General features: G+C 55.0%; 16 protein-coding genes across 16 annotated transcripts; 10 read left to right on the top strand and 6 right to left on the bottom strand.

Moving 5' to 3' along the window:
• Positions 1-925: 925 nt before the first annotated feature.
• LTR77_003645 (uncharacterized protein) lies at positions 926-1,600 on the top strand (the record flags this gene model as incomplete). The annotated part of the gene is made up of 2 exons (XM_064800901.1): positions 926-1,168; positions 1,223-1,600. 2 exons carry the CDS (start codon positions 926-928, stop codon positions 1,598-1,600), a joined length of 621 nt encoding a protein of 206 aa, XP_064660852.1.
• Positions 1,601-2,185: 585 nt separating this feature from the next.
• Positions 2,186-3,220, top strand: LTR77_003644 (uncharacterized protein; the record flags this gene model as incomplete). The annotated part of the gene is made up of 3 exons (XM_064800900.1): positions 2,186-2,524; positions 2,582-2,705; positions 2,757-3,220. 3 exons carry the CDS (start codon positions 2,186-2,188, stop codon positions 3,218-3,220), a joined length of 927 nt encoding a protein of 308 aa, XP_064660851.1.
• Positions 3,221-3,256: 36 nt separating this feature from the next.
• Positions 3,257-4,471, bottom strand: LTR77_003643 (uncharacterized protein; the record flags this gene model as incomplete). Its single annotated transcript, XM_064800899.1, has 2 exons — positions 3,257-4,257; positions 4,309-4,471. The coding sequence occupies 2 exons, from the start codon at positions 4,469-4,471 to the stop codon at positions 3,257-3,259; spliced, it is 1,164 nt and encodes a 387-aa protein (XP_064660850.1).
• A 560-nt stretch (positions 4,472-5,031) lies between these two features.
• On the top strand, positions 5,032-7,740 carry msh1 (MutS protein 1; the record flags this gene model as incomplete). Its single annotated transcript, XM_064800898.1, has 1 exon — positions 5,032-7,740. The coding sequence occupies one exon, from the start codon at positions 5,032-5,034 to the stop codon at positions 7,738-7,740; it is 2,709 nt and encodes a 902-aa protein (XP_064660849.1).
• A 154-nt stretch (positions 7,741-7,894) lies between these two features.
• Positions 7,895-8,434, top strand: LTR77_003641 (uncharacterized protein; the record flags this gene model as incomplete). Its single annotated transcript, XM_064800897.1, has 1 exon — positions 7,895-8,434. One exon carries the CDS (start codon positions 7,895-7,897, stop codon positions 8,432-8,434), a length of 540 nt encoding a protein of 179 aa, XP_064660848.1.
• Positions 8,435-9,349: 915 nt separating this feature from the next.
• Positions 9,350-10,450, top strand: LTR77_003640 (uncharacterized protein; the record flags this gene model as incomplete). Its single annotated transcript, XM_064800896.1, has 2 exons — positions 9,350-10,367; positions 10,428-10,450. The coding sequence occupies 2 exons, from the start codon at positions 9,350-9,352 to the stop codon at positions 10,448-10,450; spliced, it is 1,041 nt and encodes a 346-aa protein (XP_064660847.1).
• Positions 10,451-10,599: 149 nt separating this feature from the next.
• On the bottom strand, positions 10,600-11,150 carry LTR77_003639 (uncharacterized protein; the record flags this gene model as incomplete). The annotated part of the gene is made up of 2 exons (XM_064800895.1): positions 10,600-11,019; positions 11,070-11,150. 2 exons carry the CDS (start codon positions 11,148-11,150, stop codon positions 10,600-10,602), a joined length of 501 nt encoding a protein of 166 aa, XP_064660846.1.
• Positions 11,151-11,479: 329 nt separating this feature from the next.
• On the top strand, positions 11,480-12,747 carry PIC2 (Cu/Pi carrier; the record flags this gene model as incomplete). The annotated part of the gene is made up of 3 exons (XM_064800894.1): positions 11,480-11,743; positions 11,797-12,245; positions 12,297-12,747. 3 exons carry the CDS (start codon positions 11,480-11,482, stop codon positions 12,745-12,747), a joined length of 1,164 nt encoding a protein of 387 aa, XP_064660845.1.
• Positions 12,748-13,343: 596 nt separating this feature from the next.
• On the top strand, positions 13,344-13,887 carry LTR77_003637 (uncharacterized protein; the record flags this gene model as incomplete). Its single annotated transcript, XM_064800893.1, has 2 exons — positions 13,344-13,377; positions 13,436-13,887. 2 exons carry the CDS (start codon positions 13,344-13,346, stop codon positions 13,885-13,887), a joined length of 486 nt encoding a protein of 161 aa, XP_064660844.1.
• Positions 13,888-14,352: 465 nt separating this feature from the next.
• PST2 (flavodoxin-like fold protein) lies at positions 14,353-15,083 on the bottom strand (the record flags this gene model as incomplete). Its single annotated transcript, XM_064800892.1, has 3 exons — positions 14,353-14,460; positions 14,516-15,004; positions 15,057-15,083. 3 exons carry the CDS (start codon positions 15,081-15,083, stop codon positions 14,353-14,355), a joined length of 624 nt encoding a protein of 207 aa, XP_064660843.1.
• Positions 15,084-15,683: 600 nt separating this feature from the next.
• Positions 15,684-16,604, top strand: LTR77_003635 (uncharacterized protein; the record flags this gene model as incomplete). Its single annotated transcript, XM_064800891.1, has 1 exon — positions 15,684-16,604. One exon carries the CDS (start codon positions 15,684-15,686, stop codon positions 16,602-16,604), a length of 921 nt encoding a protein of 306 aa, XP_064660842.1.
• A 281-nt stretch (positions 16,605-16,885) lies between these two features.
• Positions 16,886-17,778, top strand: CAP2 (F-actin-capping protein subunit beta; the record flags this gene model as incomplete). The annotated part of the gene is made up of 2 exons (XM_064800890.1): positions 16,886-16,911; positions 16,965-17,778. The coding sequence occupies 2 exons, from the start codon at positions 16,886-16,888 to the stop codon at positions 17,776-17,778; spliced, it is 840 nt and encodes a 279-aa protein (XP_064660841.1).
• A 287-nt stretch (positions 17,779-18,065) lies between these two features.
• LTR77_003633 (uncharacterized protein) lies at positions 18,066-19,139 on the bottom strand (the record flags this gene model as incomplete). Its single annotated transcript, XM_064800889.1, has 2 exons — positions 18,066-18,858; positions 18,916-19,139. 2 exons carry the CDS (start codon positions 19,137-19,139, stop codon positions 18,066-18,068), a joined length of 1,017 nt encoding a protein of 338 aa, XP_064660840.1.
• Positions 19,140-19,427: 288 nt separating this feature from the next.
• On the top strand, positions 19,428-20,697 carry RFC2 (Subunit of heteropentameric Replication factor C (RF-C); the record flags this gene model as incomplete). The annotated part of the gene is made up of 2 exons (XM_064800888.1): positions 19,428-19,543; positions 19,593-20,697. 2 exons carry the CDS (start codon positions 19,428-19,430, stop codon positions 20,695-20,697), a joined length of 1,221 nt encoding a protein of 406 aa, XP_064660839.1.
• Positions 20,698-20,794: 97 nt separating this feature from the next.
• Positions 20,795-22,230, bottom strand: LTR77_003631 (uncharacterized protein; the record flags this gene model as incomplete). The annotated part of the gene is made up of 2 exons (XM_064800887.1): positions 20,795-21,858; positions 21,909-22,230. 2 exons carry the CDS (start codon positions 22,228-22,230, stop codon positions 20,795-20,797), a joined length of 1,386 nt encoding a protein of 461 aa, XP_064660838.1.
• Positions 22,231-22,781: 551 nt separating this feature from the next.
• Positions 22,782-23,776, bottom strand: LTR77_003630 (uncharacterized protein; the record flags this gene model as incomplete). The annotated part of the gene is made up of 2 exons (XM_064800886.1): positions 22,782-23,579; positions 23,630-23,776. The coding sequence occupies 2 exons, from the start codon at positions 23,774-23,776 to the stop codon at positions 22,782-22,784; spliced, it is 945 nt and encodes a 314-aa protein (XP_064660837.1).
• Positions 23,777-24,363: the final 587 nt, after the last annotated feature.

Below are 24,363 nucleotides of genomic sequence, written 5' to 3'. Positions count from 1 at the left end.
GATGTTGCTTCGACCGTACTTGACTGCTCGGCATGACGACGACCGCCATGGCAGAGCTACTACTCCGTGGCCTTGGTATATCACAGCGCGGGTGACAGTGCCTCCAGTCACCAGGAGCCTTAGCAGTCTATACCTCGGGATGCCGTCATTTCCCAGGAGGAGATTGGGCCATGGTCTAGGCTCTTCACTTCAACGTCCTTCCGGAGTCGCGGGGAAGCACCACTGCCAATGCTGCTGTTCCAGTAATAACAGCAGACTTCAGCCAAGTAAGAGTAGTTCTGCTTGACAGAACGCTGCCCTGGGACGATCTCCAGAAATTTGTCACTTGCACAGCTTGCCCCGGATTACCAAGACGCTTGCTCCAGTATAGACTTCGAGAGCCAAGCGGTCCTGTTCTCTTTCTGGGTTCTTGGTGACACTTCTCACCCGCATCTGGATGAAACTATTCAGAAGTGCTCGAGCTGATCTGCTCGGCGGCATCCGTGGACCATGGTGCTGGTGGCCAAGCGCATACACAGCCCAAAGGGACCTCCCTTCGTGACCCTTTCACGCCTAGTTCCGCCAACACCGCCAACTCCTATCGATGCATCACCAAGGCGACTTGTGAAGCTACATCCGATGGCTACCATCACGAGTGTCTCAACTGCAGTGGTTCACAATCACAGTAGGTTCATGCCCTCGACGAATCCGATCATCTGGACGCTCTCGTCCACTTGGCTGTCTATCCCAAGTCCTTGGGAAGGAGGCTGTGAGAGTTCCAATACACCAGCACTTCATCTCATTCAAGTGGTATAAGTATGTCCTCCTTCCTCCCAGTATTCATCTCAGCATCCAACAATACTTTCCAACACAACTTCCACATCCAACAAACACCAGGTCAACCAACACCAACCAACAACCGATCAACCCAGAACTTGCAGCCATAATGAAGATCTCTGCAACCATCGCTGCCGTCGCGCTCCTGGCCACTTCGGCCTTTGCCTCGCCCGTCGCTGAAGCAGACTACGGCCGTGGTGGCCATGGCGGCCGCAAGCATGGAGGCGGAAGGGCCGGCAAGGGCAGGTGGTGCGAGGAGTCAGGCAAGCCTGTCCAATTCTCCTCGACCTACAGCGTCGTGGCCACCCCCGACCAGGTGGTGAACGGCACCGAGTTCACCGGAGGCCTCCCAGTAAGCAAGAATCCCACAGCGTTGCTCGGCCAACACCACTAACATCCTATCAAGGGCGCCATTGGCTACTACGAGTTCGGCCTCAACCGCCGTAAAAACATTGTCTGCTACGACATCCGCATCTACGGCTTCCGTGGCGAGTACGAATCGGCCGCCGACACCGCCACCCACATGCACGAAGCTCCCAGGGGCGAGAGTGGCCCACCACGTCTCGCGTTCCCGAACCCAAAGAAGACTGGGAATGGCGATGAGCGCCGCAGCCAGGGCTGTCTCTACGGGCCGTTCGAGACCGGTATCATCGATGAAGAGACTGGTATGGACACTGGTGCCGGCTTCAAGGTTGGCCAGATCGAGAACGACCCAGATGCTTTCTTCTGTGATGCTCACTCGAGCCTTGCCGTTCCCGGCGCCATCAGAGGCCAGCTCGAGTAGAGGACCTGAGGGAGGATCAAGGGAGAGAGGGTTTAGTACGATAGTACTGTTCTTTGATATAATGCATAATCTTGTTTGATCAAATAACAATCCTCGCTTTGTCTTCTATGTTCAATCCGATTCCTTGTCCCATGTCTCATTTAAATTTATTAAGAGGTATGTCATCTTTGACTCCGCGCCCTGGCAAGCACGGCAATGGTAATGCAGAGCGAGTTCCAAGTCCTCACAGTAAGTTCGACATATTCAGAAGGCTCGTCGACGAACAAGTCAGGAGGTAATAGCAATCTCTCAGTCTCGAAGCGAATTGATGGGCCAATGGTTCTAGAAGCAGCAAAACCGGCCATAGCGAGAGCGAAGGACAACGCATCCAGGACTAGCAGGGTAGCGTGAGAAGCTGCGATCCGCTTTCCTCAGCTGAGGACTGTTGGTGGGTCCAATATGCACATAGAAACGATATCTCGAACGACGTGCTTCAAGAAGCCTCATCCATATCCTGTGTAACCTCGACCTGACTCGACGTTTAAAAGCAACATGGCAGTGAAAGTGTGGCTGGTTACTGGCTGCAGCAGCGGCTGTAAGTAGCCGATGCCGCACGTTCAGTATACAGGCTCACGACGAACAACAGTGGGAAGAGAGCTCATCGAAGCCATCACCAAGCGCGGCGACAAAGCGATAGCAACAGCGCGCAACCTATCGAGCATTGAAGACCTGAAGTCCGATAGCGTGGCAACGCTTCAACTAGAAGTCACTGCTTCCCAAGATGAATTGAACCAGCGAGCTGAAGAAGCCGTCAAAGCGTTTGGTCGGATCGATGTACTGGTGCATAACGCTGGCTATATGCAAATGGGGACGTGGGAGGACCTCACGCCCGAGCTGTTGCAGGCTCAATTCGCTACCAACTTCTTTGGACCTGTCAATCTCACGGTATCTGAGTCCCTCTTCTCCATTTCCTTGCCATAGCTGACTGAACCATTTGGGTAGAGAGCAATCCTTCCACACATGCGGTCCAGGAATGCAGGCACAGTCGTCTTCGTTAACTCCACCTCAAGATTGCAGCACTTTGCCGGTGTGGCTGCGTATGGAGCTAGCAAAGCAGCGCTTGACCGTAAGTTCACAACAGCAACCGGCCGTAGCAGCCATGACTGACAAATGCCAGGCTTCGTGGATGGATTAACCCGCGAAGTCGGACCAGCCGGAATCAAGACACTCTCCCTGGACATCGGAGCCTTCCAGTCCTCGCTCATCCTAGAGCACAAGGCACCAAGCAATGTCCCGCCCACGGAACATCACGGACAGCTAATGGACGCACTTGTGGGATACCTGCCTCTTGTCCATGCCAACCCTGTCATCGACATCACCAAGCTAGCAAATCTGTTCGTGGACCTTGTCAAAGGCGAAGGTGTTGCTGAAGGGCGCGAGATCCCGCTCCGATTGCCGGGTGGACCCGACGATTTGTGGAAAGAACTTGCCAACGAGCAGAAGGACATTCCGCAGACTCTTCCAGTTGGACCGGACGCGTTCGAATATGTCAAGCAATTGTCCGAATACGGCCTCCGCAAGATCGAGATGTGGGAGGACGTGATCAAATCTGCCAACGTCGAGACCCGTGCTGCACAATAGAGTGGAAAGTGTAGCAGCGATTTGGTCACCATCTGCCTAGGCCTTCTTTGCTTTCTGCTTTGGTGGCGCTGGCTTTGGAAGCAGACTTCGGACTTTGGCCAAGAAGCGTACACGATCGTTCTGTAGATAGGTACCATTTTGAAGCGCCAGTCTCGAGATGTTGTTGAGCAATGGCCGCTTGCTGCTGTCGCGTTTCCCGTGAAGAAGACCGTAACCACGATACCGACCCGCTGCGTTCGAGTTGGCCATCTCCTGAAGTACGCTCTTGGGCAGTGGTGCAAACTTGTGTGTAGGCTGTTTGGTGTTGTCGAAGCGCTCTCTGACTTTGTAGGTAGCCCGTGTTCGCTCCTCGGCGATCTTCTTTGCTGCCTCCTCTACTGCTGCCTTCTCTTCCTTCGAGTGGAAGCGCACGAGTTGCCCATCCATGAGCCTGTGTGCCAGATAGCCAATGCTGCGCGTATCATCCAGCATTCCCGCATTGGCAATGGTATTGATGCGTTCGTTGATAATGCTTTCGGGCCCTGCGCCGGCCATTGTTGCTGGTGTAGAATTGCTCAACAGCAGGTCGTTGGCAGAGATAGGCTCGGGTTGGTGTGGAGTCTGAGATGTATTGGCCTGCGCAGGCGCCGGTGTCGTAGATCTGGGTACTTCGGTCACTTCGCCAACAGGTGCTTGAGCTTCTCTCCCGTCCAACACTGCCGCTCCACCCGCTTGAGGCTCCTCGACAGCATCGTGGGGACTTCGCACGCCCCTAGCTAATCCTGTACTGTCCGGTACATCCTCATCAGCAGCGACAACTCTTGCCGCTCCCTGGGCCTGGGGCCCTTCTTGCGTAGTGGTATCGTTCTCGCCCATCCGCCTGGCTGGCACATCCTCACCAACTGCTCCTGGATCAACGGTCTGTGATGCCCCAGCCGGTCGTAGAGTGTTCGGGTCAGCCTCGGAAAATGACGGTGATGGATGGTCACGCTGCAGCATCTGGACCTCCTCGGAGATCATTGCTGCACGCTGCTGGCGCGTCGGACCTCGTTTGGGCGCTGCTGAGAGTGTCAGAACAGCGGAATACCCTTGTGATAACGCTCACATACCATTTGGAGGTGGAGACGTGCCTGGCTCGTCGCTCCTCTCAGCTGCCCTGTGTCTGCTGGAAGCATGAAAGCACCGCTTACGTTGGCCATTCCGCAGCCATTGGAGGTGGAGAGCCTGTCTGTCGGCTCTTGTCAAGAGGCGTGACGCTTGTTTCGAAAACATGTTGGAGGTTTAATGTCCGCAAGAAAAGAACATTCGAAGTCGAGAAGGTCGACCATCTCTGCCGAAAGAGGAAGCTGCGGGCTGCACCTCCATACAGCAACATGTTTAGTGCCCCTGGTTTTCACATGTTCAGCCACGAACACACACTTCTTATCGTCCCCATTTCAGGTTGGCTACCTGATTGCATTTTTTGACCACGGCCTCGTCGTTGGGCCGCTTGTGGACTCATATCACCACAAAGTCGACGGCTGACCTTTCAGCGGAGCTCAATGAGCTTCGGGGCCAGGACTGGATTATCATCATGTAGCATTATCTTCAGGGCCAGTCGGCCGATGCAATCGAGATGGCTTGCCCTATGCAACGGATCCCGGAGGACTGCCCTGTCCCATTTTCTGAGGAGTCCGCTGCAAACTCATATTCAGCGACGCGGCGCAAAAACGAAGGTCACCATCAGCGCAAACGATCTACCCCAGGGCCAACTACCTGCTCTGCCTCTGGAGCCTGCTGGCAATGGCCCAGACAAAGTCTATCCCACGGTCCTTCAGCAGCATCTGAACAACATGCGCAAGTTCCCGGAATGCATCATTCTGACACGAGTTGGCGACTTCTACGAAATGTACTTTGAACAAGTCGACCAATATGCCCACCTTGTCAACCTCAAGAAAGCGAAGCGAGCCACTGCAATTGGAGATGTCTCAATGGCCGGCTTCCTGCATACGCAGCTTGATCGCTATCTGAAGATGTTCGTCCAGGACCTAGGCAAAAAAGTCGCCATCAGCGAGCAGATCCGAATCCCTCCTGAGGAGCGTGAAAAGCGGTTTGGCTCGATGATGTATGACCGCAAGGTTACCAGAGTCATCACAGCGGGGACTTTGATCGACGAGAACTTCGTTGACCCTTACGAGAACAATTACCTGCTGGCGGTGCACATCGATGGCAACGTAGCGTCCCACTCAACAGTCGCTGGTCGCGGCACAGCGGACGGACGAGTCAAGAGTCCGACCAAGGTTGGGCTGAGCTGGGTAGATCTCTCGAGCGGAGACTTCTACACCCAGGTCAGTGATCTTTCGTCGCTGCCATCAGTGGTTGCTAGGATCGGCCCTCGTGAGCTCGTGGTAGAGCAGTCTCTCGAGGAGGTAGAGCCACACGACTACCAGAAGCTACTCGGCGACGCAGCGTTCTCCATGTCATTTCATCGTTCTCAAGCGCCATTCCAATCTTTATCAGGGTGGGCGCCGATGCTTGAGCGGCCAGTGCCGGAGGAAGAGAAGCACGAGTTCACTCATCAGGAGCTCGTGGCCGGAAGCCTCATCCTTGACTATGTCCGAGAAAAGCTACAAGACACAGCAATCCAACTACGGTCTCCAGTCCGACGGTCTCAGCTTGAGTACATGAACATCGACAAACAGAGCCTGCGTGGTCTTGAGATCAAGAACACATTGCGCGACGGTCTGTATGCAGGAAGCTTGCTGCATGCCGTGCGACGTACTGTCACCAAAGGTGGCGCACGTCTGTTGAGCCGTCGTCTGGTGTCTCCATCGTTGTCCTTGTCGGTCATTGAGAGCAGGCTGGATCTATTGCAAGAAGTACTGGAAGACGATGCTTTCCGCGAACAATTAATTGCGTTGCTTCGGCTTACTTCGGATACGCTGAGACTACTTCAACGCTTTTCCATAGGCAAGGGCGATGCAGATGATCTGCTAGGGTTGGCCCGCACAATTCAAGTCATGATGAGTCTGTCAGAACTGTTACGAGCTCACATGCGAGCATCACGGGAAACCGCCGAAAGGCCGAATGGCGGTACTCGCTTTCTAAACGACATACTGGAACGCCTTGATCTTGACGGCCCAACCAAAGTAGCCAAGGACATCACCTCAGCCATCGACGAGGAAGGACTCAATCGCCAGCACACTGCCGAACAACAGGCTCGCGAAGAGGCAACTGAGATGGCAGACGAAGTGGATAAAGCCGATGCGAGTGGAGAGCAAACCCCGAAGCTAGCGAAGAGAGCTACCACGGCCAACTCTGCAGCAATGGACTGGGCTGTCGAAGACATTTGGATCATGCGACGGAATGCATCTCTGACCTTGGAGCGAGCGCATGAAGATCTTGAAAGCCTGCTGCGTGCAAGGCATAGTCTTGTCCTGCGGCTGAGGAAGCAATTGGGTGCGCAAAGCTTGACACTGAAATGGAGTGCACAACTCGGTCACTTCTGCCACGTCAAAGGTAAAGACATCCGAGCCGCCCTGTCTTCTCTTGACGGTGCCCGTAGTGTGAGCACTACCAAGACTACGCGCTCCTTCTATCTATCCGACTGGACGCATCTGGGGAGGAGGATCGAAGATGCCAAACTCCGCATTCGCGCGGAAGAGGAGCGCGTGTTCGGTAAGCTGCGCGGTCAAGTCATTGAAAATTTGATGAAGCTGAGGCGTAATGCCGGGGTGCTCGATGAGCTGGATGTTGCTTGCTCTTCTGCCATTGTTGCCCGAGAGCGAGACCTCGTTCGTCCCATCCTAGACGAAAGCACATCACACACAATCGTTGGCGGTCGGCATCCGACAGTAGACGTTGGCCTCAAAGAACAAGGCCGTCAGTTCACTGCCAACGACTGCACTGTAGGCTCGCAAGAAACGCTGCAGCTCATCACCGGACCCAATATGGCCGGCAAGAGCACATACCTTCGACAAAACGCCCTCATCACCATCCTTGCACAGACTGGATGCTTCGTGCCCGCCTCATACGCAAGTATTGGTCTCGTGGACAAGATCTTTAGCCGTGTCGGTTCAGCAGACAATCTCTACCAAGATCAGTCAACATTTATGGTGGAGATGCTGGAAACGGCTGAGATCCTGAAGCAAGCTACACCGCGGTCATTCGTTATCATGGACGAGGTTGGTCGGGGAACTACACCCGAGGATGGAGTCGCTGTTGGTTACGCCTGCTTGCACCACCTGCACTACATCAACAAGTGCCGGGCGCTGTTTGCAACGCATTTCCACGCGCTGGCGGACATGACTAGCAAGTTTGAGAATCTGGCCTGCTACTGCACTGACGTCACCGAAGATGCGGACGGGTCTTGGGTCTACGTGCACAGGCTGAGGAGAGGTGTGAACCGTGACTCGCATGCTTTGAAGGTCGCGCGACTGGCTGGTATGCCTGAAGAAGCTATCTCCATTGCCGCGAGTGTTCTTGGAGCTGGCTCGAAAAGAGCCCCAAGTCAAGATCAGGAGGAGGAAGCACCTCACGGTTCGGCTTCGGCGGCTGGCTGAGATTCCGATAACAGTACCTCGACAACATTCATGCGAAGACAACAAGACGCCGGTCGATGTCACCATTACGTCATCTCGAGGTTGGACTTCATTTCTCAAACTTGGTTGAATGTGTTCCTCGAACAGTAACGGGATCAGGCGAGAAACGACCAAGATGTTTGCCCCAAACGCCCACCACGAAATCGCCAAGACACGGTATACCATTCTGCAGGACCGAGCTCTGGCCTTCTGTTCAGCTTTCTTGGATCTGCCGAACAACCCACCAGACAAGCTGCTAAGCGAACACTTCGTTACCGATGGCCCGAAGATCACTGAGCATGGCCCTGAATGGGCGAACAAACGTCTACCTTTCCTTGGGAGAACATTTTCAGGTGGGGATGAATGCTTGGAGTACTTCTCCTTGCTCTCAGACACACTGGAGTTCATACCCAACAAGCAGACCTTTCCCGGTAAAGAGGGCACCATCGTCGACGACACGGCTTTTGCGGGTTCCAAAACGGCACGAGGGGATGTGCGAGGGATGGTGAGTGTTGTGGGGAGAGCGAAGTTCAAGGCTGTGAAGACGGGGCAGAGCTGGGATGAGCAATTCATCTACCGGCTGAGTGAGTTTGACGAGGATGGCAGGATCGGGCATTGGGAGGTATGGGCCGATCCGCTGAGCGCGTGGGTTGCTGTTGGAGATGAGAAGCAATGAGATTAATTCGTGTGTCGTCTGCTCTGTGGTCCGGCGATACTTTCGATACTTGAGACAAATGCTCAGTTTCAAAGACAGTCAGGGAGTCTTGTACGGACGTCTGATCGAGGCAGCACACCAATTCAATCGTAAATCTGCACATAAAAACACGAGGACACGTCGACCTCTACGTCTTTCGCCAATCAATGTAAACGTGTCAAATGCCCCTTGAAGACTGCCTGAAGTATCACATGCAGAACAGTATCACATGTAAAGTCTGTGCTGGACGTCGATCAGTCAGGGTCCACACGTGGCTAGCCCTCCGGCAGACTCCCGAAGGTCAGACAACGTCGATTATCTTGACTACAAAGAACTCACTCTTCTCCGTGAACGTTACGATCGATATGTTGCGGCAGAGGCGTCGACTACGTATACCTCCCCGACGACGAGCATAAGATGTCGCAAGATGCCTCACAGCACTGTACGCCTCCCGACTACCACTCCCCCCTTCTTCCGCTGACCTTCGCCTTGTAGCATTCGCCGACGTCCCCCTCAACGTTCTACACGCAGAGATAGCCCGAAGACAGAATGACGGCGAGCGTCCCGAGTGTGGCTCCGGTGGGAAGTCGCATGGCTACAACACCGGCCTGCATGTCTTCGCGCTCTTCCTCATCCTCGCCCTGAGCACCTTTGCCTGCTCCTTTCCTCTTATTGTACGATCACGAACTGGCCTGGATCATGGAAGACGTATTCTAATCATTTGAACAGGTCCGACGATTCCCAAAGCTACCCGTACCCAACTACTCCCTCTTCCTCTCGCGACACTTCGGTACCGGAGTCCTGATCGCAACAGCCTTCGTCCACCTCCTTCCCACCGCCTACACCAGTCTTACAGACCCTTGTCTTCCGCCATTCTGGAACGATGTATACCCGGCAATGAGCGGGCTCATAGCCATGGTCAGCGTGCTAGTGGTCGTTGCGATCGAGATGTTCTTTGCAATGAAGGGTGCGGGACACAGCCACAGCGTGGATTTGGAGCACTTGCGAAGTGACGGCGCGGGACAAGGCGGTAGGGAGAGGCAACGAGCGAGCATGGACGGACGGGCATCAGGAAGCTTCAAGCGGTTCAGGCAGGGTCCAATTGGAGGACAAGGCGAGGGAGAAGATGACGTGCTCATGCAGCCGCAACGGAGCCCATACTCGGACAACCCCGGGTCGCTGGACAAGCCTCTTCCACCACCGCCTGAATCTGAAGGCAACGAATCCGAGTCTTCTGATCTCGACCTCGACGAACTCGAGGAGGATGACGAGGCCGACTCAGCTCAGCTACTCAGCAACACTTCACGAGCTGAACGAAAGTCAACACCGATCTCGAACGGTCACACTTCCTCTCGTCCTGGCCTACCTTCTCGCGGTGTCTCCTTTGCCGAACCTCTCACATCGGCGATTCCACCTTCACCCACCTCGGCCAAAGAAGCCAATGAGCAGCGTCTGATCCTGCAATGCCTCCTTCTGGAAGCTGGCATCCTCTTCCACAGCGTCTTTATTGGCATGGCACTGTCCGTTTCCACTGGACCGCCATTTCTGGTACTTCTGGTAGCGATTTCGTTCCATCAGACCTTTGAAGGACTAGCACTAGGAAGCCGTATCGCCGCAATCCCTTCTTTTAGCACCACGAGTCTGAAACCATGGGCTATGAGCGTGATGTATGGAATCACCACACCCATCGGACAGGCGATCGGACTTGCAGTGCATACGCTCTATGATCCAGCGAGTCAGTTCGGGTTGCTCATGGTCGGATGTGTGAATGCAGTCAGTTCAGGCTTGCTGCTGTACGCTGGGCTAGTGCAACTCTTAGCGGAGGACTTTCTATCCGATCAGTCATATCACGACTTGCAAGGACGGAGGAGGCTGGAGGCGTGTGGCGCTGTGGTTGCAGGGAGCATGCTCATGGGTGAGTTCGACGACAATTACTGCTCTTGCAGAACTGGAAATATACTGACATTTCTTGCAGCACTTGTTGGCGCTTGGGCGTAGTTCAGCCGTATATTCTATATAAGGCAAGGTGCCATGCCACATATGAACGAATTCTATGCGTCCCATCATGCTTCCGTTGACAATTCTATATCATATCTACCGAACTCCATCGCTAAACCCTCATTGTGTTTCTGCACTCATGGTCTCCCTTACCCCGGCCTCCTCCTCACAAACTCCTCCAAATCTGATTTCGTGGCTACCCCCAATACGAATCGCCTCGCCGGATCCGTCACCACAGCAAAGTCCTGACTCTGACCCGTCCCATCCCCATCAAAGAACGCCTCGAGATCCTGCAACGGTGTCTCCATCGTAATCAACCTGTACGGCTTGCCCTTCCGCTGAAAACGCACCATCGCCTTCTCAACTGGATCATCGTCCCGCACCTGCCGTGTCTCGAGTAGTTGTCGTAACCGAGGGATGCTGATGTAGCCTAGTAAGGATTTGGTGTCGGGGTGGATGACGGTGAGGTGTGTGTAGTCTCGCTCGAAGGCTGTCATGAGGGCGGCGGAGAGGTGCGTGAAAGGGCTCGTGCTCATTGCTGGGGGTGGGTCGAGGTCTTCTACTGTGGCCTGAAATATGGCGTTAGAATGTGACAATGGTAATAGCGGATTGCACTTACGCCTCTGTATTTGCTCGCGCCAGACGGCTTGGTGCCATTTACACTGACATCGTTGGACGACGTCGCCACGGCTTGAGCCATTGGTGCTTCCATACCTCCCTTATTCGCGGTCTACGAAGTCTTTGCTGAAGTTCTCGAGTACATGCACGTGAATCGGCTACTTGCAAGCGAATGCCCTTGCAACAGCGTCACGTCAAGCAGCAGCAAGCAAGCTCCGAGTTCCCGAAGCTCTCCTCCTCCAGCCTCTCTTGTTATCTCCTCCACAACCTCCGTTGCAACAACACCTCTGGTAGGTACAAGTAACCCCTAGATCAGTTGCATTGGACGCACTGGTGTCGAGTCTCGTCAATCGAGCTACGAGGATCGTTTTGCAGAAGAAGCCTTGATCGCAAACGACCGGACTGCCAACAATGCCTTCTCTCTTCCCTGGCGCCAGCACGCTGAGTGCCACTTTCGGTCACTCCTCGCCGTACAACTTCACTGCCCAAGCCCCGGCGAAGCGCTCCCCCTACCAAGCTCGCAGCGAGCTCTATCCTAGCTGGGATGTCGCCGAAGACGCGAAGAACAAGGCCGCCGGGCTGAGCGATGCCGCGCAGAAGGAACTGCAGAAGGCCAGCAATGTCGCACAGGCGAAGGCGGGCAAGATTCAGCTGTACAGTGGCAAGTACTACGCTGTATGCGACAACATCGGTCCCAGGGCGGTCGAGAGGCACACTAACGTTCCCAGGCGTGCACGTTCGGTGGTCTGATGGCCTGTGGTCTCACCCACTGGGCGGTCACCCCTCTCGATCTGGTCAAATGCCGCCGGCAAGTTGACGGCAAGCTGTACACCGGCAACATGGACGGCTGGCGTAAGATCATTGCCTCTGACGGCGTCCGGGGCATCTATACTGGTGGATCTCCCACCTTCTTCGGCTACTCTGTCCAAGGCGCTCTCAAATACGGCTGCTACGAATACTTCAAGAAGTTCTACTCTGACCTTGCTGGACCCGAGAATGCCACGCGCTACAAGACCTGGATTTACCTTGCTGGTTCTGCTTCGGCTGAGTTCTTTGCTGATATCGGTCTCTGCCCACTGGAAGCCGTCAAAGTCCGCATGCAGACTACGATGCCTCCTTTCGCCACTGGAACTCTGAACGGTATCAGCAAGATTGTGAGCACAGAGGGAGTTGCAGGGTGAGTTAACCTTCAGTTGCATCCTGCCGATAGAGACTAATAAAAGTGCAGTCTCTACAAAGGTATCTACCCTCTCTGGGCACGTCAGATCCCGTACACGATGATGAAGTTTGCTTCTTTCGAAACGATCGTCGAGATGATCTACCACCGCTTGCCTGGCCAAAAGTCCGACTACTCCAAGGGCGCGCAGACGGGTGTCGCCTTCACGGGTGGTTACATTGCTGGTATCCTCTGCGCTATTGTCTCTCATCCGGCCGACGTCATGGTCAGCAAGCTCAACGCCAACCGCCAACCCGGAGAAGGGGTTGGTTCCGCGCTCGGCAGGATTTACAAGGACATTGGATTCGGTGGACTGTGGAACGGCTTGCCGGTGCGTATTGTCATGATCGGCACGCTCACTGGCTTGCAATGGATGATCTACGACTCGTTCAAGATCTTCATGGGTCTGCCGACGACGGGTGGTGCTGCGCCGCCGGAGGAGGCGAAGAAGCAGGCGGCTTAATTGACGTCTGTATCAAGAGGCCAGGTGGGATACGGCTGATGCTTGCACCAGACGAACAGCTGTATACGGACAAAGTTGATGGTCTCAATGCCGTGTACGATGTAGAGTGTATCTATGGAGTTCTTCCTGAGTCTTGCCATCTCACTCTGTCCTTCACCATGATCCTCTCACAACACAATAAAGTCTTGCATCTCGCATGTGACAAGCTTTACGCAAAGAATGCGGTCATGCCTTACGGGAAGCCGGGTTGCACCTTATCAGCAAGAACCTTGGCCGATGTCACTTCTCGCGGCCGTCGGGCTCTCCTCCATACAGATTCACGTTGTTGTATCTCAATCGAGGAGCCAAGAAGACGCAACCAAAGAGTGGCGCCTTGCGACTCGGAAGGATCAAAGGTGTGGTTACCTCGTGCCAGTAAAAAGCAAGCATGGCATCATTTGCCCGGTTGTGCCGTGTCGGCTGGCATGGGCTGTTGTATTCATCAACCCGGTTGCTCCACTCGCAATCGTCCTTGCGATCCTCTGCTATAAGCTTATGAGAATACTCTGGTGCTCAGTACTCAACTAGAAGGTAACTTTGGCACACTAGCAAACAGAATGGCAGACGAAGTTCACTCCACGGGCCGCGGGGGTTTGTCAACGCAGTCTTCCACTACAACCCATCTCGCGGACTAACCTCACCTTCCTAGGCGCCGGCAACATCGGCCACGACAGCACTGTCTACACGGATGGCGACATTGTTCGTGAAGGCGTTGTCGGCGAACCCGGCCACCCAGGCGGAGGGGACTACTCCTCTGGCCGTGGCGGCGCAGGCAACGTCGTGCCATCGCCTCGAGCCACGCCTGTCCCCGAGGGCACTGCACACCCACCTCCCGCAGTCGTCGAGGCGGGTAGCACGGACGCAATTCCAGAGCCTGCGATGAGGCAGCAGCATCCTGGCTACGAGAACTTCCACACTGGGAGAGGTGGAGGCGGGAACGTGCACAAGGACAAATTTGGTGGGCATACGAGCAAGCGGGAGCAGGAGGAAGCGGAGGAGAGGAAGGCGGATGCGGACAAGGATAAGAAGGGAGGAGGGTTCATGGAGAAGGCTAAGCATGCGATGGGCATGGATAAGAAGAAAGAGGGTGAGACCTCGTAGGTGTGGATGAGCGTGGAGGTGCTGGGCGGCAATACATGAGGCTTTTGTTTATGAGATACCATTGATGCATACTACTGATAGATACGACTGCAACGAGTTTCAACGTCACATAAGACAGCACTGAATTTCTACCACTGACACGGATCACCCTTGTTTGCCGAAAGACTGCAACAGCACTGAAGAGCAAACATGTCTAGGAGACAAAGGCAGTGGTTTATACCACGTGGGAGCAAGAGTTCGTTTTAATGCATGATAGGTATCTTCTTAAGCAACAGTACACTTGAACGGCAGCCCACACGGCCCCTTCTCATCCTCCCCCTCTTTCTGTTGAGGCGCTGAGGTCTGCTGCTGCTGAGTCTCCTTCGGCTGGGACGCAGTCTGGGATGACCCAGCAGGAGCCGACGCCGCGCCGTTTGTCGTGGCCTCTTTCTTGGGCTCCTGCTTTCCAGCGGCGCCACCATCTAGTCACGCGGAGCTGAAGCTGACCTTGGAGACGTGGCCGTAAAAAGCCTTGCCTTGCTCGGTGGCGAGCTGGAGCTCCTTCTCAGTTGGCATGCGGGAGCCGTCGGCGGCCTACGCGATCACGGTGTTAGCATAGTGAAAGTCATAAGGTGAATACACATCTTACCGAGAAGGTACCGGCACCCCATGGGCTGCCACCGCGAACCTCAGACATGTCGGCGAGGATGCCGAACGTGGTCTTGTAGCCCAACGGCACGTAGATGAAGCCGTGGTGAGTAAGGGTCGACATGGCCGCGATGGCGGTGCTCTCCTGGCCGCCACCCATGGTGCCGGTGGAGATGAACATGCCAGCGTACTTGCCCCAGTACGCGCCGGTCTGCCATTGTCCACCAGTCTTATCCCAGAAGGTCTTCCATTGAGCCGGAAAGTTGCCATACCTAGTCGGGATGCCGAAGAGGAAGGCGTCGTATTGCTCGAGCTGCTGGGGGTCGCTGAGGGTGGCGATGTTCTTGTCCTTCGGAGGAGCGTGCATCTTGCTCAAGACGCTCTCCGGGAGGGTCTCCTCGATCTGGTAGAGGTCGCAGCTGCCGCCGGCCTCCTTGATGCCCTTGGCCTCAGCCTCTGCGAGCTTCTGGACGTGGCCCCATGTCGAATACTGCCATTATCAGAACGTGTGTTACAAGCGATACAGCATTGGAAGTACTCACGAAGACAATCGCGATCTTTGGTGCCATTGTGAAGATGGATTAGGTGTTAAAGTGTTGTGGATTGAAGAAAGCACTGGGGAGCGGATGCTACGGCGACAGCAGGTGACTTTATATACCTTAAGCCAACGTGCGTCCTGACTTGGTCGATCTGATGCCAGATTTATTATTCAGAGACTAGTAGACGTTATGTCAGTCGTGCCTGCCCCACATTATCTACCACCCTTCGGCATTTAGCTGTCATTCCAGGTTCAGATTGATCATCCTTAGTCAACCTCCGCGGTTTGTTGACCGCTGATGAGGAACCTTGCTCGGAGTAAGAACCTTAGGAATCAGCAGCTGCAGCATGAGCGGATCTGCTGCGGCTTCTCACCACTTAGGCACGATTCGCATGTTCCATGGACGGGAGCCACATTGAAGCTACTGTACCGTAAGGTACACCCAGGGGACCTGCAGAGCGGCCGGGGTGCCAGCGTACCAAGGTACCAAATAGGCAGAGCCACTTTCACGCGACTTCGCATACCGTGATCACGTGGAAGATTTTGTGATCGCCACTGATTCCGTGGGCCGCTCTAGTGACCTAGACCGAATCCAAGGCATAAAGAAGACGTCGGCTACTACAAAACAATCATGGCCGAGGAGGAGGAAGATGACTACCTCTCCATGAGCTTCGGAGGACCCGAAGCAAAACCGCAAGAAACATCTCTTCAACGCATCGCACGCCAGAAGAAAGAAGCCGCAGAGCGAAGTCGTGTGCCATCCAAGGGCGAGCTTCGAGAGCGCGAGAAGCTGGCTCGAGAGACTGCTCTTGCCACCGCCATCGATGACTCCAACAAGGGAGCGAAGATGATGGCCAAGATGGGCTTCAAAGGCGGAGCGCTCGGTAAGTCAGATGATGCTCGTACCCAGCCCATTGAGTTGCAGTTGAAGAACGACCGGGGCGGCATTGGCATGGACAGCGAGAAGAAGCGTAAGGTGAGGCAGGCGGCGGAGGCGATGGAAGAGGGGAAGAAAAAGCAAAAGGTTGGAATGGACGAGTTTAGGGAAAGGAGTCGGCTGGAGCGGGAAGAGAAACGGGGTGAGGGGCTGTGGTGGGGTGCGATGAAGGTGCTAGAGGGGTTGGAGGAGGATGGCGGCGAAGATGCTAAGGTCGAAGACGGTCCTGATGAGGTCGGCGAGAATGTTCCCAAGATCAAGAAGGGCGACAAGCTGAAAGACGTCAACCTGCTCTACCGACCACTACTCAAGCACCGCCTGGAGAAGGAGCGAGACCGGAAGATGCGTTACGATCTCAACAACTCACTTTCGACGCGCAACAATGCTTCAGACTCGGAAGACGACAAAGAAGCCTCCTTTGATAAGCGCACCGACCAACTCGAGGATGAAGATACGGAGATTGAAGAGTATGAGGCTCTGAGCTTCGCTAACAGGCTCGAGAGGGTGGTGACTGAGCTCCGCGACAAGCATCAGTACTGCTTCTGGTGCAAGTTCCGGTACACAGATGCCGAGATGGAGGGTTGTCCAGGCTTGACGGAGGATGAGCATGGCTGAAGATTGGTCGTGGTCCTGATCGTGGTCTGCTTGCGGTTGTGTTTGTAGCAAAAGTTGGGCATTCAAAATGGGGAGCTGTACCTCAAGATCAATACTACCCACTGCAATTAGTGAAGAACCACTTGCATTGAACTGTCTTGTTCATCGTCTGACTCGAAAATTGTCGTTGGTAGTACTTGTCGTTCATCTCAGACGCTGCCTGAGATTCCCCACCACCCCAGACCTCTGATCAACACTGAATCCGCCTGCTGTACTCGAGAACCAAACAAACACTTCCCAGCATGGCGGATCCCTTCGACGCAGCTCTGTATGATCCACTGCCCTCATAACCCCCGAGACATCTGCTAACCTCAAGCCCAGCGACCTCCTCCGCCGCCTACCTCCCTCCTCGACCCAACAAAACCTTAACGGCATCATCTCCCTCCGCCCCGACCTCGAAGAAGACCTCCTCTCCTCCGTCGACGTCGCCCTCACGTCCAAACGCTGTACGCAGACCGGCCGCGACTACCTCTGCTGCGACTACAACCGCGACGGCAATTCCTACCGTTCGCCCTGGAGCAACAACTTCGAACCCCCCATAGACCCCGAAGATGCCGCTGATCTCATTCCTGGCGGTCGAGTACGGCGGATGGAGGAGACGCTGAATCAGGGCGTGGATGTGTATCGGGAGCTGTACTATGAAGGAGGCATCAGCTCAGCGTACCTCTGGGCGCTGGATGAGGGTTTCGCGGGCGTGGTGTTGTTCAAGAAGAGCGTGAGTGAAGGCGGCACGAGAGGGAGAGGCGGCTGGGACAGCATCCACGTGTTGGAGGTCAATGAGTCGGCGACGAAGCGGTCCGCGCATTACAAGCTTACGTCGACGGTGATACTGGATCTGGGCATGCAGTCGGCCGCGGTGGACAGTCTGGAGCTGGCTGGGAACTTGACCCGGCAGACGCAGCAAGACTTGCCGCTGAGTGGGTTGAGGGAGGCGGAGGTAGAACAGGGACATGTGGTGAACATTGGGCGGATGGTGGAGGATATGGAGACGAGGATGCGGAATTTGCTGCAGGAGGTGTACTTTGGGAAGGCGAAGGATGTGGTGGGCGATTTGAGGAGTATACAGCCGCTGAGCGAGGTGGAGGGCGAGAGGGCGGCGCACAAGGAGGCCATCAGCAAGATGAATAGAGGGTGAGCAAGCCGCTTGAAGGTGGAAAGATGCAGCGAGATTAGCGGCAAAGCTATGCATGGATTGATGTCGAAGTCTTGATCAATGAGCTGAACAGCCAGTCTAGCAGTCAAAGGACACATAGCTTAAGCCATGGCTGTCTTTACAAAGCCCTGAGGCAGACACGGATTTGAAGTTCGAGTTCCAGCGCTGCCCGAGATGCTCTAATGTTACACACAAATGCCGCACCTCCCGGTAACGCCAATCGCTATGCACTAAACATTTCCACCGTCGTGAGCAATTGTACAGCCGCCTTATATATTCTGCCTCAAAGCATCGGCACCCATCCTCATCCTGAGCACGCGGTTGGCGAGTTCGGCGCGTAGCGTACGCACACCACTTGCTGTACTTGCGTCTGCGCGATAGTTCTTGGTCAGGTGAATCTGGTCACCGATCCTCTTGCGCAGATCCAGATCCGCAATCACGATCTGGCCTGAGTGGAAGGCATCAAATATGTGCGAATCAGTGCGCGGGACCATTGGGTTGAGCAGGGCATCGTGCTCTGAGGATCTGTTCGCCGTGTCGTGAGCTTCAGAGGGATCCACCACAGCGCCTGTTGCCGTACCGGTAGCAGTCAGAGTCTGCATTTCGATCTCCTGCTGCTCGCCGGATCGTCGTACACCTCGCTCCTCAGCGTCGAGGTCTTGTCGACGAGCAGGCGCGGGGTGACTGGTTCCCGACCGAGCGCTGGCCGTAGCAGCAGTCGTCGTCGCAGAGTCCTTGAGCCGGCATTTGAGCATATACGCGGCCATGTGCGTAAGCTGTAGCACCACGACGAGAAGGTCGAGGAGGAACAAATGAATCTTGCTACTTGGGCCGGCCTGACCTATGAAATCCATTGCCAGGCCGCCGTGGAGGTAGCCTCGCGTTGCTTCGCCGCCCGACGGTGGTGTGAGCCAGAGGTGCAGCAGGATGCATATCGCATTGGTGCTAACGAGAGCGCCCAGCATCGGAGTGTCGGAGGGGTGGGCAGGCAACGGGGGCGGCTTCGGGGTCAAGTACATGAACTGGAAGAAGGCTCTGATGGCGAAGCGGAGGAAGGAGCAGCTGGCGTACGCTATTAGCGGCATGTATCTGTTCAATAGCCGAAGGATGCTGGCCTACTCCATGTAGTATACAACACTCAACTCGGCGTAGATCAACATGTCCAGGTCTTTTATCAGGTCGTCGAGCAGCTGGCCTCTCTTCTGGTTGAACCTCTGCCTGTTCCTTTTCCCTCTTTCTTTCAGCTCTGCCGTCGTCGGCGCCACCGCGGCGGGTGCCTCGCCATCTCCATCTCGAGAGACGTGGGCTGGCGCGGAGGATGAGGCCTCTCCCTCATGGTTCATGTCTTGGGTTGGTCGAGACTCCGAAGTCGCATTGTGCGGGCGGTCATTGAAGACGATATATGCGCGCCTTCTGATGTTGATGCTCACGAGCACGTGCAGTCGTTTGGGTGTGGGTGTAGAAGACCAGATGGAGCCCAGGTGTCTGGCTGCCCTCGCCTCGGGCTGAGGTGACGTCCAAGCACGCTAGCGAGCAGTCCACTTTAGATCGCGTCGCCCACGTCGCGTCAAGCACCTCACCTTCTCCAACATAGAAGCAGTGCATCAGAGGTCGTGATTGACGAGGACGACATGGCCAACTTCTTCGACATTCGAGCGCGACAGGCCGCAGCAGCGACACAGGCGTCTTCATCAAAGCAATCGGCACCAGCGCAGGACAATCGACTGCAGCCATGGGTGGAGAAGTAGTGAGTAGGAAGACATACTCTTCTGCGAGCACCATACTGACCAGCATAGCCGGCCTAAATCCCTAGACGATGTCGCTGCTCAAGATCACACCGTCACCATTCTCCGCCGTACACTGCAATCTGCCAATCTACCGCACATGCTCTTCTATGGCCCACCAGGCACCGGCAAGACCTCTACTGTGCTCGCACTGGCCAAACAACTCTACGGCCCCGACTTGATCAAGACTCGTGTGCTCGAACTCAATGCTTCGGATGAGCGCGGCATCAGCATTGTGCGGGAAAAGGTCAAGGACTTCGCACGCATGCAGCTCTCCAACCCCCCGGCTGGCCCCGCCGGTGAAGAGTACAGGAGAAAGTACCCATGCCCGCCATATAAGATCGTCATCCTGGATGAGGCGGACAGCATGACGCAAGACGCTCAGTCGGCGCTACGGAGAACCATGGAGACGTACAGCAAAATCACGCGCTTCTGCTTGATCTGCAACTATGTGACACGCATCATTGATCCACTCGCTTCGAGGTGCAGCAAGTTCAGATTCAAGTCACTGGATGAGGCCAATGCTGGGAAGCGGCTAGAAGACATTGCCAGGCTCGAAAACGTCAAGCTGGAAGAGGGCGTCGTGGACACATTGCTGAAATGTAGCGAGGGCGATCTGAGAAAGGCGATCACTTTCTTGCAATCAGCCGCCAGGCTTGTGGGAGCTGTGCAGGCCTCAGGCGCATCAGAGAAGAAGCGCAAGCGAGCCAAGATCGAGGATGACGAAGACGAAGATACCATGGACATCGACGGTCCTTCTGACAGCGCAAGCAAGTCTGTGACTGTCCGCAGCATAGAGGAGATTGCCGGAGTCATCCCCGAAGGGACAATCGACAGTCTGACAACAGCAATGCAGCCATCCAAGGCTGGGACGGTCTACGGTCGAGTCTCGAAAGCGGTGGAAAATCTGGTAGCCGAAGGCTGGTCGGCGACACAGGTCGTGACGCAACTCTACGACAGAATCGTGCTGAGCGATGAGACGGTGGGAGATTGGAAGAAGAGCAAGGTTGTGCTGTGCTTCTCCGAGACAGACAAGAGACTGGTTGATGGATGTGACGAGCATCTAACGATACTGGACCTGTGTATGCAGGTAGCAGGCGTGCTGGGAGAAACATGAAGGGAGATCGCATTCACGAACAGCAATGAACTCTCATTGATGCTAAGCACTGTCTTGACAGCTCAAAGAATTCCAAGGTGTACGTCGAAGTAGCACGTCAACAGGAGAACGGCGCACCGACCGCCCCAGAGCTATACGCTTCTGCAATTCCTTTGATGTACACGTACAGTCCTCCGATGCAGATGAAAGCGCCAGCCAGGAACGTCAAGACGTTGACGCTTGTCACGACCGGACGTCTGGATAATTCTTTCCATCCAAAGCCGCCAAAGTTGTACCCAAAATAGGTATCATGGATCCAGAACGCTCCAGCTATGCCATAAGTATACCATGCTGCGAAAAGAGCTGCCGCAATGCCGACGAGATACCCGAAGATACCGATGCCAGTAGCGAGCACGAATGCCAGCCCGGTCACGGAGACGACAAGGGAGACCCAGACGACCCAGCCGAGGAGGGTGTTGTCGTGAAGGTGCCGCGAGCCACGAAAAATGCGGACGTGTATAATCTTAGCTGCAGTATGGTTATAGAGGGCGCCAGCGACCAGCAAGTTCGGAATGGCCAAACCCCAGGCAGCCTTCGCCCATGTTGGGGGCAGTCCACTGTACGCTGGCGAAGGGACTTCATCGCCGATGTACAGGTACATGACCACCGCAAAAACGACATAAAAGAGCGTCGCGACTGTCTGCAAGCACCACGCCGCCTTCGGAGCTTGCGTTGGGTCCCGCATCTCCGAGATCAAAGGGAAAAACATGAAATGACCCGCGTACGCGAAGACTGGGTTGGCGATCGAAGAGAACGCGAGGTAGAAGTTTGATGGTTTCGTCACTTCGTACGTCCGACCTGGCGTCGGGTTGCTTCCAGCGCCGGCCATGGCAACGACCGAGGCGACGATGATGCTGAAGGTCGCTACCGCGGACAGCCAGGAGAGGCCCATGTTCAGCGCTCGCGGGAGACTGAGGAGCATTGTCGGGATGGCGAAGATGCCCGTGTACCACAGCAGGCAGAGCTTGTTGTCCGATAATGAGCCCAGGGCAGCGTCCGCGGCCAGGAGTTGGCCTCCCACGGCGAAGATAGCGAAGAGGAGGGTCCCCAGGGAGAGTATCTCACGTCCAAGCCAGCCGAGGGGTCCGAACAGAATGAAGCCAGCGTCACCCATGTTGTGTACTGTTGATCGTCAGCTGGGTTCGTGATTGACGGTAGTCGAGGAGAGGCACCTTCAGGATGATTGATCTTGAACTTGACCAACACAAGAGCCGTATACAGCGCAAAGGCTCCAAGAAAGACAATCAGAATAACGCCAGGAACGATCCCAACGACAGCCAATGAATAAGGCAGTGAAAGCGTCCCATAAGTCACAATCTCCGTGATCATCAAGAACGAGACAAACGGCCAAGTGAGCGTGCGGTACTGAATGCCATGACCGCGCTCGTCTCCAAAGACATCTTGATCGACTCGGTATCCATGTCGTTGAGCTGGCTCGGTTACCTCGTAGTCGTCTCCGGTTGAAGAATAGCACGCTTGTTTCTCACTAGCCATTCGGAAAGATGTTGGAGGAAGGAGTTCTTTCGAGATGGCAGAAGTTGCTTTTACATATCTTTTGCTGGAGCTTGGTGGTACCATGACTCGGTAATGATACGATAGATAAAGGCCCGGGTTGCATGGGCTAGACCTTGCGGCTGGTTGCGAGTGGCACTATCGAGCGTGGGCCGGAATAGGAAGGACGTTGCTGCGATTGGGGAGCGGAGAATGGTGGCCGCCGTGGTGAAGGATGCCGAGAGGCGTTTTCTGGCGTTTTCGATATCTTGTGACCTACGGTCTACCTTCGCTTCCGCGATGATCTTACCATTCAACCGTACTGGAATCGTATTGCCAGGCACGCAAGATCGTTGTCTGGAATGAGTAGGACATGAAGACCAGACGGTGGACATGGTCAACTCGGTCCGCCTAGCAGCTAGAACAGCTTGTTGCAGCATGCCACGCTTCCAACATCGCTCAACGAGGCTTGTTCTGTCGTCTTCACCTTGCTGCTACCAAGTAGAGTGAGTTGAAGTTCAAAGTGACGATCAAATGTACGGATCCGCCATGTCTCATACTGGCGCAGTCTCTAACCCCTCTGCCTGCTCTCTCTTCGTCGTACCGTGTAGCTCCAGATACGGCACTGTACTCCACTCATCCGAAAGAATACCTCTGTACACCATCCGATAACCGAAAGCCGCCATCATAATGCCAATCAGCGCACCGAAGATGACGTCGTGCGCATGGTGCTGATACCCCGAAACCAGCGTGCTCGAGAGATAGGTCGCGAAGACGATTGGAATGACGACGAGGAGCATCTTCCAGTACCTGCCATGGCGTGCTAAGGTCGTACTAGGACCACTCTCACAGCCAGTGATCTTGAGATGCGTAAAGAGGTATATGGCCATGAAACAGAACGCCGCGAACACAATCTCCGCATGACCAGATGGGAAAGACTCCATGGCGTTGCGGATGTCCCATCGATTCTCTCCAGTACAGACCTGGTCGATTCGGTACATGATTTGCTGGAATCCGCTGCCTTGTCCGGCATGAGGCGGCAGTCGAGGCTGGCAAACGTCCAGAAAGTGAGGACGGAAGCCGCCGATGTTCTTTTTGAGAATGATCTGGAAGCAGGTACCCGTCACCAAGCTATACCCAAGACCGAGTACAGCAGCGCCGAAGTCAGTGAAGGAGCGGATCCAGTACTGGGCCAAGAGAAACGTGGCAAGCGGAATGAGGGCTGAGAGGACGCCGGCTGCGGCGGCAGAGAACACTGGCTTGATATGCGGGTAGGCCAGGTCCGGGCGATAGAGCGTGCCGTCGCTTGCCACCGGAAAGACATGGCTGAGATCAGGGTGAGTGAACCAGAGCTTTGGATTTCAGCTTGGGTTGCATTGATGAGGATAGCGCGATGACATACCGCTGTGATGACACCGCCAACGGCACTCATGGCAAGCCAGTCAAGCCAGGTGGCTCGAAAGAAATCGAGCAGCTTTGGCACAAGCTCTCTGACAGATGAACCGCAGGTTCCAAGGCTCCGGCTGAAGGCGTGCGAACTCTTGCGCATCGTGGAGTGGTTACGGTATGCGTCGATTGGTGTTGAGATACGGCGGTGGCGACAGTATCGCTGCAAGTTTCATGCTCCCTAGTCAAATAAAAACGGTAGCATGCTGGCACAACAATCTGATCAAGACTGGTTGTACTGGCATTTACGCTGCCAAGCCTGCGAAGTGATTGCCAAAGGCTGAGCTTGCCGTGGTCTGCCACGAAGTAAGAGCGAGGTCCCTGGTCCGCGTCAACGGCAGCGACAAGAAGGGGAAGCGGTGGGTTGGTGAAGTTCTGGCAATGCTGATTTTCTCGTCATGGGTCAAGTCAGCTCATCACTCGATAGCTTCCATTGAGCAGAAGATGATTGAGCGAACAGGGAGAAGAAAAAAAGACGTTTTCCTTGGAAAGAAGCTCGCAGCTTCGTGATTTTGTGACAGACATCTGTAGGTCCGTTGTTTTGGTGTGTGCAGTGAGCAGTGAAGGATGCCTCCCATCCCATCCAAACTCGGCTCACCAAGTTTTCCAGCTGCTTTGGCCTGACTGCTCCTCGCGCGCCTCGTTATACAAATGAAAGCGCCATATCGTGCCACCCATGCAATCTATACA

The sequence above is a fragment of the Saxophila tyrrhenica genome (genome assembly GCF_035928015.1).
Source record: "Saxophila tyrrhenica strain CCFEE 5935 chromosome Unknown scaffold_5, whole genome shotgun sequence".
Taxonomy (NCBI): domain Eukaryota; kingdom Fungi; phylum Ascomycota; class Dothideomycetes; order Mycosphaerellales; family Extremaceae; genus Saxophila; species Saxophila tyrrhenica.
The sequence above is the reverse complement of the archived record's forward strand: the minus strand, read 5'-3'. Positions and strand labels throughout refer to the sequence as shown.